The 12,924-nt window shown below is 62.8% G+C and overlaps 1 protein-coding gene across 2 annotated transcripts in view; it reads right to left on the bottom strand.

Annotated features, from left to right (window-relative positions):
• Nucleotides 1-703: 703 nt before the first annotated feature.
• SLC7A5 (solute carrier family 7 member 5) overlaps nt 704-12,924 on the bottom strand; it is a 32,997-nt gene continuing 20,776 nt past the window's right edge. For both annotated transcript variants that reach the window (XM_027119019.1, XM_027119020.1), the window contains 8 exons: nt 9,494-9,599; nt 8,990-9,034; nt 8,478-8,601; nt 7,945-8,048; nt 7,422-7,518; nt 6,671-6,820; nt 4,910-5,087; nt 704-3,818 (listed from right to left, as the gene is read on the bottom strand). In XM_027119019.1, coding sequence (XP_026974820.1) covers nt 3,763-3,818; nt 4,910-5,087; nt 6,671-6,820; nt 7,422-7,518; nt 7,945-8,048; nt 8,478-8,601; nt 8,990-9,034; nt 9,494-9,599 — 860 coding nt within the window. In that variant the 3' untranslated portion in view covers nt 704-3,762. The remainder of the gene's footprint in view (nt 3,819-4,909; nt 5,088-6,670; nt 6,821-7,421; nt 7,519-7,944; nt 8,049-8,477; nt 8,602-8,989; nt 9,035-9,493; nt 9,600-12,924) is intronic.

The raw sequence follows: 12,924 nt of genomic DNA, 5'->3' as shown, positions 1-12,924 counted from the left end.
TGCATCTCACGGGGCTGCCCCTGGGATTTCGTTCAGCTGGTCTCCCTGGAGTAATAGGTTTTCTCCAGCAAAAAGCGAAGCTACGTGGTGCTCAGGGACCCTGGGCACCCACCCCGCTGGGGGCAGCACCAGGACCTGGCCCGTGGCTGGTACTCCCTTGCCCCAAGCCCAGGGGCTGGAGTGGAAGCCTCCCCCGGGGCACCCAAGGCCCCTGGTCCCAGCAGCCGTGGCTCTCACGGCAGCCGCCGTGGACGAGCCTCCTGCCCTCGCTAAGGTTCAGGCGGCCTCCCCGCCCCGCCACGCACGGCCCCGCGAGGAGTGGAGCTTGCCGGCATCGAGTGAGGGCTGGCAGGGCCCCGAGGCTGTGATGCCTACCCTCAGGGCTGCTGTGGAAGCCTGTCCCTTCCCTCCGACCCGGCGCTGGTCCTGGCCTGGCCGTCGTCCCAAGGCCAGGCCTGTGCTCCTCGGCCCCAACTTCAAGGTCCCTCCTGAGAGCTGGACCCAAACTCCCCCCCCTCATCCCCTCGCCTCCTCCCTGGCCCTGAGCACCCACCTGTGGCCTCGAGGAGGCTGTTGGCAAATGAATGAATGAACGAACCGGGCAAGGAGGTGTATGATCACCCCCACCCCCACCCCGGGGAGGCACCTCCAGGAACCTCCCTACAGCCAGAACCTGGCACTGAATACAAGACAGAAAACCATCAGCAGTGCTTATAATTCTTCTTTAGAAACAAACAACCCCCCACAAAACACAGAACTGCCCATCCCGAACCAGCCAAGCATGTAACAGGGTAGCGGTTGGCAGAAGAGAGAGGCGTGAAGTCACACACGTCACCGCGCGACATCGTGGTGGGCGGCTGGCGTGGCTGGGACCCGTGGAGCAGCTGGGCTGTGTGCCACTCCCGCGGTGAATAAACACGGTGCCAACAGCATCCCTCACACTAGTGAGACGTGAGGACGAAACAAAGCAGAACGGCTGCACGCTTGTTACACCAAAACGTGGCTTAAAAAAAAAAGTGACCCACGAAGGTGAACGCTCAGGACACTTGTCAGTAGTGTGGTCGGGAGTGGAGTCTCTGCCCCAGAACAGACACGCCTGCCTTCTAAGGGGCGGGCGGGGGCCCTGGGCTGCACGGGACCCCACAGCCCCAAGAATCACAGCCTGGGCCCACAACCTGCCTTCCCACATGCTGTGGAGAGCCACGCTTCAGAACGACCTCTGACCTTTCAGTGCACAAAGGGGCCCCGTCACTCCTGCAGGGCTGGCGCCACCCCACTTCCCCAAGATGCACGTGGTGGGAAGGCCACTGCAGTCTGGACAGGGACACCTGGCTCCCTGCACTCTGCCAGGTCACGTCCAGAGCCAGTGGTCTGACCATGATGCGTCCTAAGTGTCGCCCCGACACCCTGGAGGCAAAGAGGCCAAAATCTGCTCAGCGGTTGCTGGACCCCCGCGGAAAGGCAGTGGGCAGTGCACCCCAGGCAGCACCCTGCCCGCCCCCTGTGCGAAGGGCTGTGGTGGGAAAGGCAGTGGGCCGTGCACCCCAGGCAGCACCCTGCCCGCCACCTGTGCAAGGGGCTGCGGTGGCTACGATGGCCAGTCTCCTCCTGAAGGGGCACAATCCCACCAGGCAGGTAGTACAGCAGCTGCGGGCCCCATTTACAGGTGAGAAAACTGAGGCCCCAATACAGAAAGTCTAAAACCAGGTCTCTGACCTCCTGGATGACATTCTGCCTTCAGACGCTGAGCTGAGCCCCTAGATGCGTGGCTTACAGCCCCGGGACAACTGAGTTGGTGAGGAGACTTCCGTGGACGTCAGTCCTCCTCACACGTCAGGAGCTACAGGCGGGCAGGGGTCTCCTGACCAGCACGAACAGGGAGGGGTGGACACGTGGCCACCTCTGTTTCAGCCTCAATGCCCAGCCTGGCCCCCCGCAACAAGCTGCTTGTCAGGTCTCTCTGGGCCCATCGGACCATGCGGGGCCCCGGAGCCCAGGTGGGTGGCAGTGGATGGACTGGCCACTCGGAGCTCACATGGCCCCGGGGAAATGGCTACAGCTGAGCAGTGAGGCTCGATGCCCAAGGGCTAGTCTCATCCTTCCCCTGGTGGGAAGGTCAGGGGTCAGAGACCAAGGCAGAGCCGCCAGCGCCTAAGAGGGGCCTGGAGGGAGCCGATCTGACCTTTGGTGACGCTGCTCCCCAAGCTGGCTCTGTGGACAGTGACAGCACAGGAAAGCCAGCCGGTGGCCAGGCCAGAGGAGCTTCTGGGCCTCGGCTGCCTCCCCTGGGGAAAATGCTATGGGAACCACAAACACGAAAGCCTGCAAGCACAGCCTCTCCGGAGGGGAGGGCGGGTGTTCCATGCTGGTCTCAGCGGGAGCCAGACCCCGAGTCAGGTGGCCTTCAGAGCAGGTGCAGAGTGCCGAGGCCTGGACTCGAGCTCCCCGAGTCTGGGACAGGTGATGGGGGCGGGGACAGCAGCGCCTTGGCCAGGAGCTGAGAGCCAGCCCCCAATAGCTGGCAGGGCTGCCATCCAGCCCTCGAGGCCCGGGAGAGCTGCCTTGCGGGAACACAGAGGAGAAGCCCACGAGGGGTCACGGCGTCTGCTTCCAGATTTCAAGCGTGAAGCTTTCAAAGGACTAGAGCTTGGCTCCAAAACCGATGCAGACCTGACCTGCAACAGCACTGCCCACTCGCCCACCATAGGAGCTGCTGGAAGCTTCTGGCCTTTGCTCAGGCTGGTGTCCAGGGAGAGACTGTACAGTCAGGAGCCCACAGGTGTCCTGAGTGACAGGGTCTAGCCCCCAAGCTGGCCCCGATCCGCACGTCCCGGTGGGAGGTCCGGGGTCTCCCAGCTGCCCCTGACTTCCGCTCGGATGCCCCTGCCCGCGGCAGGCACCAGGGCACCACTGTCGATCAGCCCAAGGCCTTTCCTTCTACAAGCCTTTCATTCAGATGTTCTTTCTTTTCTGGGGTGGGGAAGGGAGCTAGCGCAGGTCTTTAAGGCAACGAGACACAAGCACGTGGGTTAGTTTCACGCAAGTCACTACATCTACGGTAACAGAAACGGCAAAGCCCAAGCGCATGTGTCCAGGCCCCCGTCCAGAGGGTGAGGCCGAGCCCGGAACACTGCCAGGGGTTCTCAGAACCCCTCCGTTCTCGAGACGTGCCGGAATCTGGCGACAGGGTCTGGTCCCTCTGAGGCACATCGTGCTACGGGTGGCATTAGGGGAGAAAAGATGCCCGCCCCCCGCCAACACACGTTTCTTTAAAAAATAATCATCTTGGTGGCGTCGACGCGACCTAAGATTAAGTTAAAACAAAAATGATAAAGGGACTTCCCTGGCGGTCCAGTGGTTAAGACTCGGTGCTCCCAATGGAGGGGGCACAGGTTCGATCCCTGCTCGGGGAACTAAGATCCTACGTGCCGCACGGTGCGGCCGAAAAAAATAAAATAAAGTTAAAAAAAAGTACAAATACACAAAGGTGAGAAGGGAGAAGGCCTGATTCGGCAGGAAGCCCCGCGGCCTCCTCGGTCCAACATTCCCGCCTCCACGCTCGAGAGGTATCCACGGACATCCGTCTTCCGGGACTAAATTCGTACCAGGGTTCACAGTGGCCCGGCCGCCACCCCGGGGGAGGGACGGTGGGGGCCCCCAGCTGAGCTGCCTGGATGATGGAACCGGAGTCGCTTTCTAAGGGGTGGGTGGTTTAAAACAATCTCTGCGTTTTCTTTCCGGCAGCTTCTCAGATCTTGTCGCTTACGTCTCCTGGGGAACCACATGCATGAGCTTCTGGCAAAGGACCGTTGTGGAAACTGCCAGGAGAAGAGCGGAGTTACTTGGGGACCCTCTGGTCCCGGGCCTGGGGGGTCAGGGCAGCGAGGGATGTGGGCTCACCCCGCCCCGTCCTGATGCATCCTGAGGTTGCAGGAGAAGCCAGAAAGCCAGAAATTTATGTGGAACCTCCCAATTTGCGTGTGTGCGCGCACGTGCGCACATCGGGCCTGCAGGCCTCCTGAGGCTTACGTTACTCGGGGAGGTGTGGCCAAGGATCCCGGCAACAGGCGGGTGCTGGCTCCACCCCTCATCCCGGTTCAGACCCCAGGACCATCGAGAGATGTAACTAGGTGGTGGCCCCCCTGCTGGAGGCCTGTGACACCACACCTGGGCCACCGCCTGGCAGACCTCCAGGACCGGCAGCCAGCACGCCCACCGCGGTCCTCAGAGGGGCTGGAACAGGCGGGTGTGCTGGCGCCCAGGTGAACCCATCACCCACAGAGCCTCCACGAGCATCACTCGGGGGAGATTTCAGAACGGAGGAGCCCTGCTCTAGGCCCTTGGTGTGTCCTGACAGCTCTTCAACAGGGACTACAGCCCAGCTGGAGGCAAAGCTCCAGCAACATGATGGGCAGCGTCCTGGGCCCCGGGCAGGTGCCCATGAGAATTCTGGGACAGCTACCCTGGGGATTTTGAAGCCCACGCAGGAGCCGGTCACACTAACAGTGGTCTCGGCACAGGGTCCTGAACCAGGCTTGTAAATGAGCCCTGTGGCCACAGTGCAGACCCTGTTTTCTCCTCCTCAGCCGGCTGGGTTTAAGCTGGCGGCAGACGGGGATTTCGTTACTTGGCAAGAGCGGCCTGGTTTTCTGGAATCCCTTGTTCTGAGATTAGCTGGTGCGCAGCTGAGCGCCTTACCCTGAAACACGTAGGCCAGGTCGCCACCAGACACGCCCAGCTCGGTCTGCGCGGCCAGGGCCTCACGCGTCCTGACCCCGACCCCCCGCGGCCCCCCGGCCCCCCGCGGACCCCCAGCCGTGGGCACTGCCTGCCGCGTCACTCCCGGCCAGGCGGGCGGGGCAGACCGCAGGGCGGGTGGAGGAGGCCCGGCCGGGGGGGAGGTACTCACAGATGCTCTGCAGCAGCCACTTGGGCTTGTTTTTCCACCAGACCCCGAGGAAGTAGATGGGCAGGCCGCTGAGGATGATGGCGAAGCCGATGCCGCACTCCACGGGCGTCTTCCAGAAGGAGACGGCGATCAGGAACAAGCAGGCCAGGATGAAGGACGCCGGGAGAGCCAGGTGGACCTGCGGAGGGGACGCAGCTGACACGGGGAGCGGGGCCTCCCCGCCCGTCCTGCCCAGCCCCGGGAGCACGGCGCCCTCCCTGTGCCCCCGCCAGAGCCGGCCTCGCCCCTGGGCCCCTCCAGCCCCTCCCATGGACCCCCCCCGGACAGCCCTGCGCCCAGCTGATCCTTCCGGATCCAAAAGGGCCCGACCTCCCGGGCTGCCACACTCGCCGTGCAGCGTCTCTAGGGTTTACTAGGGCCTGAGGTTCCCCTGGGTCGTGCTGGCCTCTTGAGAACCTTGTTCTCCGTGTACCCACCTCAGCACCCAGCGCTGGGCAGTAATTACCCAAAGCCCAGCTGGTGCTGGTGGGTGAGCTGGACCAACCAGGCTTCCCAGGTGGGGGAAGGTGGGCCCCCCTGGTTCCCACATCGCAGGGCGGGACCCCGGCCCCGCCCCTCACCACTGTCCCATGGTATTGGGGCAATGCCTCTGGGAAGGCCGTGGCCACCCGCTAATAGGCAAGGGGCGCCCACCTTCTCAGAGAGTCCTTGCGGATGGACTGGACCACAGGCTGCGTGGCTGCCTGGCAGACAGCCCCGCCCACACAGGGCCCGGAAGAGGAGCCACAGAGGCACCCACAGCACAGCCAGGGCCCCAGGGACACTCGTCCCCTGTCTGCACCCACCGTGCCTCCTGCCAGGCGGCCTGTCCACACCCGGAACCCGCCCTCTGTCTACACCTTGGCAAGAGACCCTGGGGTGAGCGAGGGTCCCATCAGGTCGGCCCTCATGCCTGCTCCACCCCCAGCTCCACAAGGACAGGCCTGCTCCCCACAAGCAGGGAGCAAGGTGGTCCAGGGCACTGAGGTCGCCGGGTCCCCTGGCGGAACCTGTCCAAGACAGGAAGTCTGGTCCTGGCTGGCATTGCAGGACTGCTCTGTGGGCGAGGGGCCCTTGGACAGGCGCCAGCTGCTGGCCACACGCCACCAGGACCGGATGAAGGGCAGGAGCTGCCGGTCGGCAGCCGCCACGCCACGGGCTCTGCCCTCTCACTCCGCCATGACTGTCGAGGGCATAGCTGACATGCTCACCAGGCCTCCCCAGCAGGGGTGTGACCCCCTTTTTGGAGAAACAAGGTCACCCTTGGGCAGCTGTGCCCAGTACTGAGTTTATGAGGACACAGAGAGCCGACCTCAGGCTGGGGGCACGGTGGGCAGCCTGGTCCCGAAAAGCCTCCATTCACTCAGGGGCAAAGTCAGAGGACGCGCCCCTCCCCAGACAAGGTGGGGCCCGTCCCCTCCGCCCACGTGCAGTCTGCTCACGGCCACCCCGGCCGCCCGGGGCCGCAAGCTGCTTACTCCTGCTCCTCTCCTTTCGCTAGAAGATAAGCTCTAGGAGGATTAGGTGCTGGGGGTGGGGCGTGACTATCGTGTCCTTTGACGAACCCCAGCACCTAGAATCAAAGAGTCATCAGTAGAACTCAAGGCTTCTCACCAGGGCCCTTGGAGAAGGGTGCCCTGAGCTCCGGCGTGCAGAGGGGACGGAGGCCCGCAGAGCGACGCTGGCTGCCCGGGCACACGTGGGGACCACGCGGACCCTCACCTTGATGGGCCGCTCCAGATCTGGCTTCTGGTAGCGGAGCCAGATCATCCCGATGATGGCCAGGGCCACACAGAGCCAGTTGAAGAAGCTGAAGAAGTTGATGACGGAGAAGATGTCTTTGGAGAAGGCGTACAGCAGGGTCATGACGCACTGCAAGCACGGGGACGGGCCGTGAGCCGCCGCCGCCGCCGGGACACACCTGGCGGGCGGGCTGACCGCACGCACCCACTCCCGTCTTAAAGGAAGATGTGGTCTGTGGGACACGCAGGCCCTCACGGCAGAGGAAAGCGCTGACGGGGAAGGGGCCGAGGCGCCTGGATTTCAAGCGCTGACGGGGAAGGGGCCGAGGCGCCTGGATTTCAAGGAGGGGTCACAGGCCACGCGCTGCCCCGCGGGGGGTGTTTGGCTTCACACGCCTCCAGGTTGTTTCTGCTTCTTGTTTCTCTCTCTCTCTTTTTTAATAACCACCATGTATTAATTTTGGAATGAGAAACAAAAAGCCATCCAGCGCCCTGTGGAGTTCGGGGGAGCGTGTGGCGAAGAGCCTGACGTGGAGACACACTTCGCGCTACAGCCCGTCTCACCTGCACCTTGGCCTCCGGCCCGCAGCCCAGTGACACTAGGCGGAGCCGGGACGGCGTGGCCGCTCCCCAGACTCCCTCTGCAGAGCCCCCAACAATCCCCGAGGGACACACCCACCCTCCACCTCGCCCCGCCAGTGACCCCCGCCCCATGGAGGGCGGGGACTCACCGTGAACACGAGCGAGGGCACGGGCGTCAGCAGCTGTGGGTGGATCATGGAGAGGACGGAGGGCAGGTGGCCCTCCCTGGCTCCCACGAAGAACAGCCTGAGGACAGAGGGGAAGGCGGTCAGCCTCGGCCGAGGGACCCAGGCAGGTGGGGAGCGGAGGGGGCCTGTGCTGAGGACCGGGCTCCCTGCCGTGGGCCTTGGTGTCCCCCACGGAGCCAGCTGGCAAGGGGCCCTGTCACCTCCAGCCCCCCGCAGGGTTCACGTGAACCCACGAGAGAGCCTGGACGGACATAGCAGTTGTGTCACCTCTGGGCAGGAACGTGCGTTATTTCTGTGTCACTTGAATGTTTTGACAGCTATGTTATTACTCAAAGTAACAAAAAACAGAGCTCTCCGAGAGCACGCGAGATAGCCACACGTAGCAGCTCCACACGTAGCAGCTCCCCACGCGCAGCCCCGCCCGCTCCACCGCTCTGCCGCCAGAGCCTGCGTGACCGAGGGCGGCGGCCCTGGCGGGGCTCACCTGGAAGACGTGAAGAGGGACCCGTTGACGGAGCCAAAGCAGGACAGACCCACGAAGACGGGGATGATCCAGGACATGACGCCCAGGTGGTAGTTCCCAAAGTCCTAGACGGACGCTGAGCGTGAGCCCTGCCCCGCGACGCCCCGACTGCCCCACCTGGCCGTCCGCAGGCGCCTCACCGCCCCCCACCCCCGGGCTGGCCCACACACAATCCCCTCCCCGAGGGCTCAGTATTCATTCGGAAGGTGGGACAGGCCTCTGAGGTGGGGCTGGAGGCTCTAAGAGCGACCATCACTGGAACCACCACAGACGTGCCAACTTAAAACTGTCCAGGGTGGTCTGGGCACCAGCGCTGCTGAAACTCCCTGGGGTCCCCACGTACAGCCAGCGCCCTGCACCCGCTGGCAGGCTTGGTAAAGCACCAGCTCAACCCCTCTGAGTAGGAGCACACTTTGCAGACGAGGGGCCCGGCCTGCTTCTCATCGTGGGCTCGGAGGGCCGCGGCCGGCTCTTAGCGGCAGGTGGCATCTTACCACGGCCACAGCCTCCGACGTGAGCATCTGCTCAGGGGACAGCGTGGTGAAGTAGGCCAGGTTCGTCAGCACGTACACCAGGGTGACGATGGGGAGGGAGATGATGATGGCCAGGGGCAGGTTTCTGCAAGGACCGGGCGGGCACATCACCAAAATGAAGCCCACGACGGGGCCGGGCCCGTCCCTCGCTGCAGGGGAAGCGGCACGTGACCAGCAAGTGGCTGGAAGGTGGCGCTTGGGGCAGGGCAGCTGTGCAAACCTGGGCCAGCGACTCAACCCTGCCGGCCTCCACGCCCCCATCTGTGAAATGGGCTTCCTGCCCATTCTGAGGACAAACCTTCTTCTAGATCACACGGCCCCCATGATCCTGACCCCAGGGGCCCTCCCGGAAGGCCATGCACTGCTTTTGTCGGGGGCTGGGCTGAGCCCAAGGATGGGCTCTTGGACAGAACCAGGCTTCTTCCTTCTCTCAGGTGAAAATGATAAAAACACGCGTCTGTTCGCATACATACCTGTAGGGATTAATCATCTCCTCTGTGACAAAATTCAAGTAATTCCTAGAATTTAGAGAGCAGACTTTTATTATACGTTCCTCCCTCAGCCATCGGGAAGAAAGAATGCAGGTTCCACGGGGAGTCCGACCTGGCTGCCCTGGGCCGGTGGAGAGGGGACGCCCACACCCCCAGGGACGCTCCCTCCCTCCTGGTGAGCAGCTGGGGCCATGCGGGCGCCTCCTGAGACGGCGATGGTCCTGCCCCTCCCCAGCGCCATCCACCCTGGGAAGCAGCACCGTCCCTGAGGTGTCAGCAGAGGTTTATCTCGGGGCCCCGTCCTCGGGGGCAGGACACGAGCCGGGAACAGCACTGCTATGAGGGCCCCTCTGTGCTTCCTCGGGAAGCATGGGGTTTCCTGCCCCTGCCCCGTAGAACTGCCCGTGGATGGCCGAGAGGTGTGGATTTCTGGACACTCTGGGGTCTGGCACGTGTGCCCCAGGGCCCGGATGTTCTAGAACCTACCATCCCCCGTAGGCAAAGAGGCCGCTGTACAGCGCCAGCACGATGTTCCCCACGTCCACTTTGGTGCCTTCAAACGAGGACTTGGGGTCCAGATTGGACATGTTACCTGGCAGGGGCCAAACAGACAGATAGGGATTCTGCGTTAGAAATCGTGGCACGGAGGCCAAGCCACAAGTTCCGAAATGTTCCTGGATCAAAATACAGTAATAGACAAAAATGCAACAGATTAAATGCACCTGTGAGCCCCCAGACTCCCAGGGGCCGGGGCAGGCAGGCAGGGTGAACGCGGTTCTGCTAGGTCTGAGGCCCCTGTCCCCGCCCACTCGAGATGGGGAGGGCAGCTCTGCAGACCCCCGGCCGGGCGGACACCCAGCGCCCATCTGTGCTTGTGGGACAGGATGCCTGGGACGGGCGGGCACCGGGGTGGGTCTGCCTTGCCTGGGCTGCAGGGCGCTGGGTGCCTCAGAGGACGCTCCCTGCAGATCTCAAGATGCGGCCCAGTCAGGGCACCTGGGCTGCGTCTCCACTCTCCCCCTCAGTGTTGGGAGCCCAGAGCTGCTAAGCGTAAGCCAGGCTTCTCGTCTGGGCACACGAGCTCCCGAAGACGACCTGGACCCGCCCTGGGACGTGGCTGTACCCGAGGGGCTGCAGCTGGTGAGGGACGGTGGGCTCAGCTCTGTTCCCTAACCCAGATGGATGTACTGGGCTCTTGGACACAGGGGTCGGCTTCTCTGCTGACCATTTCCACCCTGAATGGCCCCAGGCGTCCTGGGCTTGTGGCCGTATCGCTCCAACCTCTGCCCCGCCTTCACCGGCACCTCTGCTGTGGCCCCTCTTGTGACCCGAAAGGACACCTGTCATTGGGCTTAGGGCCCCCCTCACCCAGGACGATCTCAGCTCCATCCTTTCCTCAATTACACCGATAGAGACCCTTTTCCTGAATAAGGCCACATCCACCGATTCCGTTGGACATGTTTTGGGGGCCACCACTCAACCCAGTATGGTAGACGTGAAACGTGGGGGCCTTAGAAGGGTCCCTGGCTACTAGGACAGTGTCTGGCCCTTTCTGAGGCTGTTACACCATCTGTGAAATGGCCCCATAACACCCAGGCCCAGAAAGACTCGCTCCATAAGGAGGGACCAGCCTGCCAGCCAGGTGCCGACAGACACGGGCAGGGGCTCGGCCAGACTCCACGGGGTTTTCGTTCCTGGCTCCCCGGCTCTGGGTGCGGCCGTGACACAGGCCCCATGGCTCTGGATAAGAGGGTCTGTGCCCCGTGCTGCTGAGAAGCACATGGTCCAGGACCCGAGGGACCAGGCTGAGACGTGACCCTGGGGCTGCTACATGGGTCACTGCCGCCCGTGGCTGGAGGATCTGCAGGTCCCTCGGGGGACGGGGGGATGGAGGACGCCATGCCTTCCACAAGGGCGATGGCCTTGGTCACCCCAGGAACACAACACGGTGACGGTATGAGGAGGTCGAAAAGTGGACCCGTGGCAGGGAGGCTCCCATAAAACGCCGTCATTCTACCCAGTCAAAGCCTGCACTTCAAGGCAGCACTCATTTCCTCTGGCAAACGCCGCGGGGGGAGGGGAGGGACCCCAAGTTCCTTTCTGGGTCCAGATGCCCTGGATGCCTGGACTCTGCCCTGCAGGTGTGCTCAGGCGTGAGCTGGGAGAAGGACTCAGGACGCAGGAGGTCCCTTCCGCTCCCCAGATGAGGCCACGGTCTCGTGATGAGAAAAGGCTCCCGGGAGGCTGGCAGCTCACCCAGCCCGCCACCCACATGTGACCTGTGTTACAGGCCCGGGTCCTGAGACCGCCTGGTCACAGGGGGGTCAGCAGGCGGGTGGGCAGGGGCAGTGCACAGAGCCGGCTCAGGACAGGGCACCCCAGCACAGCACCCAGGGCCCGGCTGCTCCCCATGGCATGTTCTGGAATGTGCCTTCCTTTACATCTGTGAGGAGGGGGAGGGGCATCTGTCCCACAAGTTGGGGAAGCTGAGGCTCAGGCCACCTGCCCACGGACCTGGGTCTGGCACCCTGAGCAGGCAGCCGCTCCCAGACGCTGCAGCTGCTCCCGCGACCCCAGGTCTCCAGAAGACCCTGCACCCCTACAGGGTGCTGCTGCCGGTCAGGGTCTTACAACTACTTCTGGAACATTGAAGGCCTTTCACAGCAAGGGCTCCTTACAAGTAAGGCACTTGAGATTTTCTCCTCAATCTGCACCATTTCCCCATCAGGACATACTTCGATCTCCTGCTTGTGCTTCAAGGGGAACTGCTTTTCGCACACGCTGGAAGATAGATCTTGGTGCAGCCATTAAAACTGGCTCCCAGGACTTCCCTGGTGGTGCAGTGGTTAAGAATCTGCCTGCCAGTGCAGGGGACACGGGTTCGAGCCCTGGTTCGGGAAGATCCCAGAAGCCGCGGAGCAACTAAGCCCGTGCACCACAGCTACTGAAGCCTGCACGCCTAGAGCCCATGCTCCACAACAAGAGAAGCCACCGCGATGAGAAACCTGTGCACCTCAACAAAGAGTAGCCCCCCGCTTGCCACAACTAAAAGAAAGCCCGCGTGCAACAACTAGGACCCAATGCAGCCAAAGATAAATAAATAAATAAATTTATTAAAAAAACCTGGCTCCCACCTCGAGCACGATCCTGAATTAGTGACACTGTACACACGTGTGTGCATGTGCATGCACCCCGGATACACGCACGTGCACGTGTGGGCTAGAGACACGGCTATGCAGGAGGACGGCCTGTGCTCTTGCTGAGAATAAAATTCAAGGCTTGAAATACAGGCTGGGGTTACAGAACCGTTTTCAGCCCCGAGGCCTGGGAAGCCTCTGTTTTCATCAAGGGGCGCTGTGCTAACAGCCTGCAGTCCTGACGTAAACGCATCATCGCCCTGAGACGGTGGATGGAATTCCCGCTGCAGAACGGTTATCTCCTGGATTTAGAGTGACTTTGCAGCCTCTGAAACCCCAAGAAAATACTAGCTGCTCTGGCCCAAACGCAGACTGAAGACTCTCACGGGCTCCACTGGGGGCCCCGGTAGGACAGGTGTGGCCGGGCCGTCCTGCTGGGAGCTCTCTTGGTTATCCGGGGCCTCATTCCCTGTCTACAGAGCACCCGAATGCCCTGGAGGAAAGTGGGCATCCAGGTGCACAGAGGCCAGCACACCCCCTGCTTCTCTCCTGGCACGGTGGTGCAGGGGGCAGGGGGTTGAGGGGGAGCTCCGCCAGGAATGTGGCTGCTTTGGGCTCCCATCTGCCACTGCAAGTCCCTCTGTGCTGCCCCCTCCCTGTCACCTCCCTCCTGCCGACAGCCAGCGCCCGATTGGGTGCACACGTGGGCCCCCTCGGCAGAACTCCTGGGTCTGTCCAGCCTCCGTCTGAGCTGGAGGGCCGCCTGGATCAGACCCGCAG

Source organism: Aethalodelphis obliquidens, unplaced genomic scaffold (genome assembly GCF_003676395.1).
Source record: "Aethalodelphis obliquidens isolate GAN/ISIS:26980383/991018 unplaced genomic scaffold, ASM367639v1 scaffold20, whole genome shotgun sequence".
NCBI classification, from domain to species: domain Eukaryota; kingdom Metazoa; phylum Chordata; class Mammalia; order Artiodactyla; family Delphinidae; genus Aethalodelphis; species Aethalodelphis obliquidens.
This window is presented reverse-complemented; position numbering and strand designations above follow the sequence as displayed.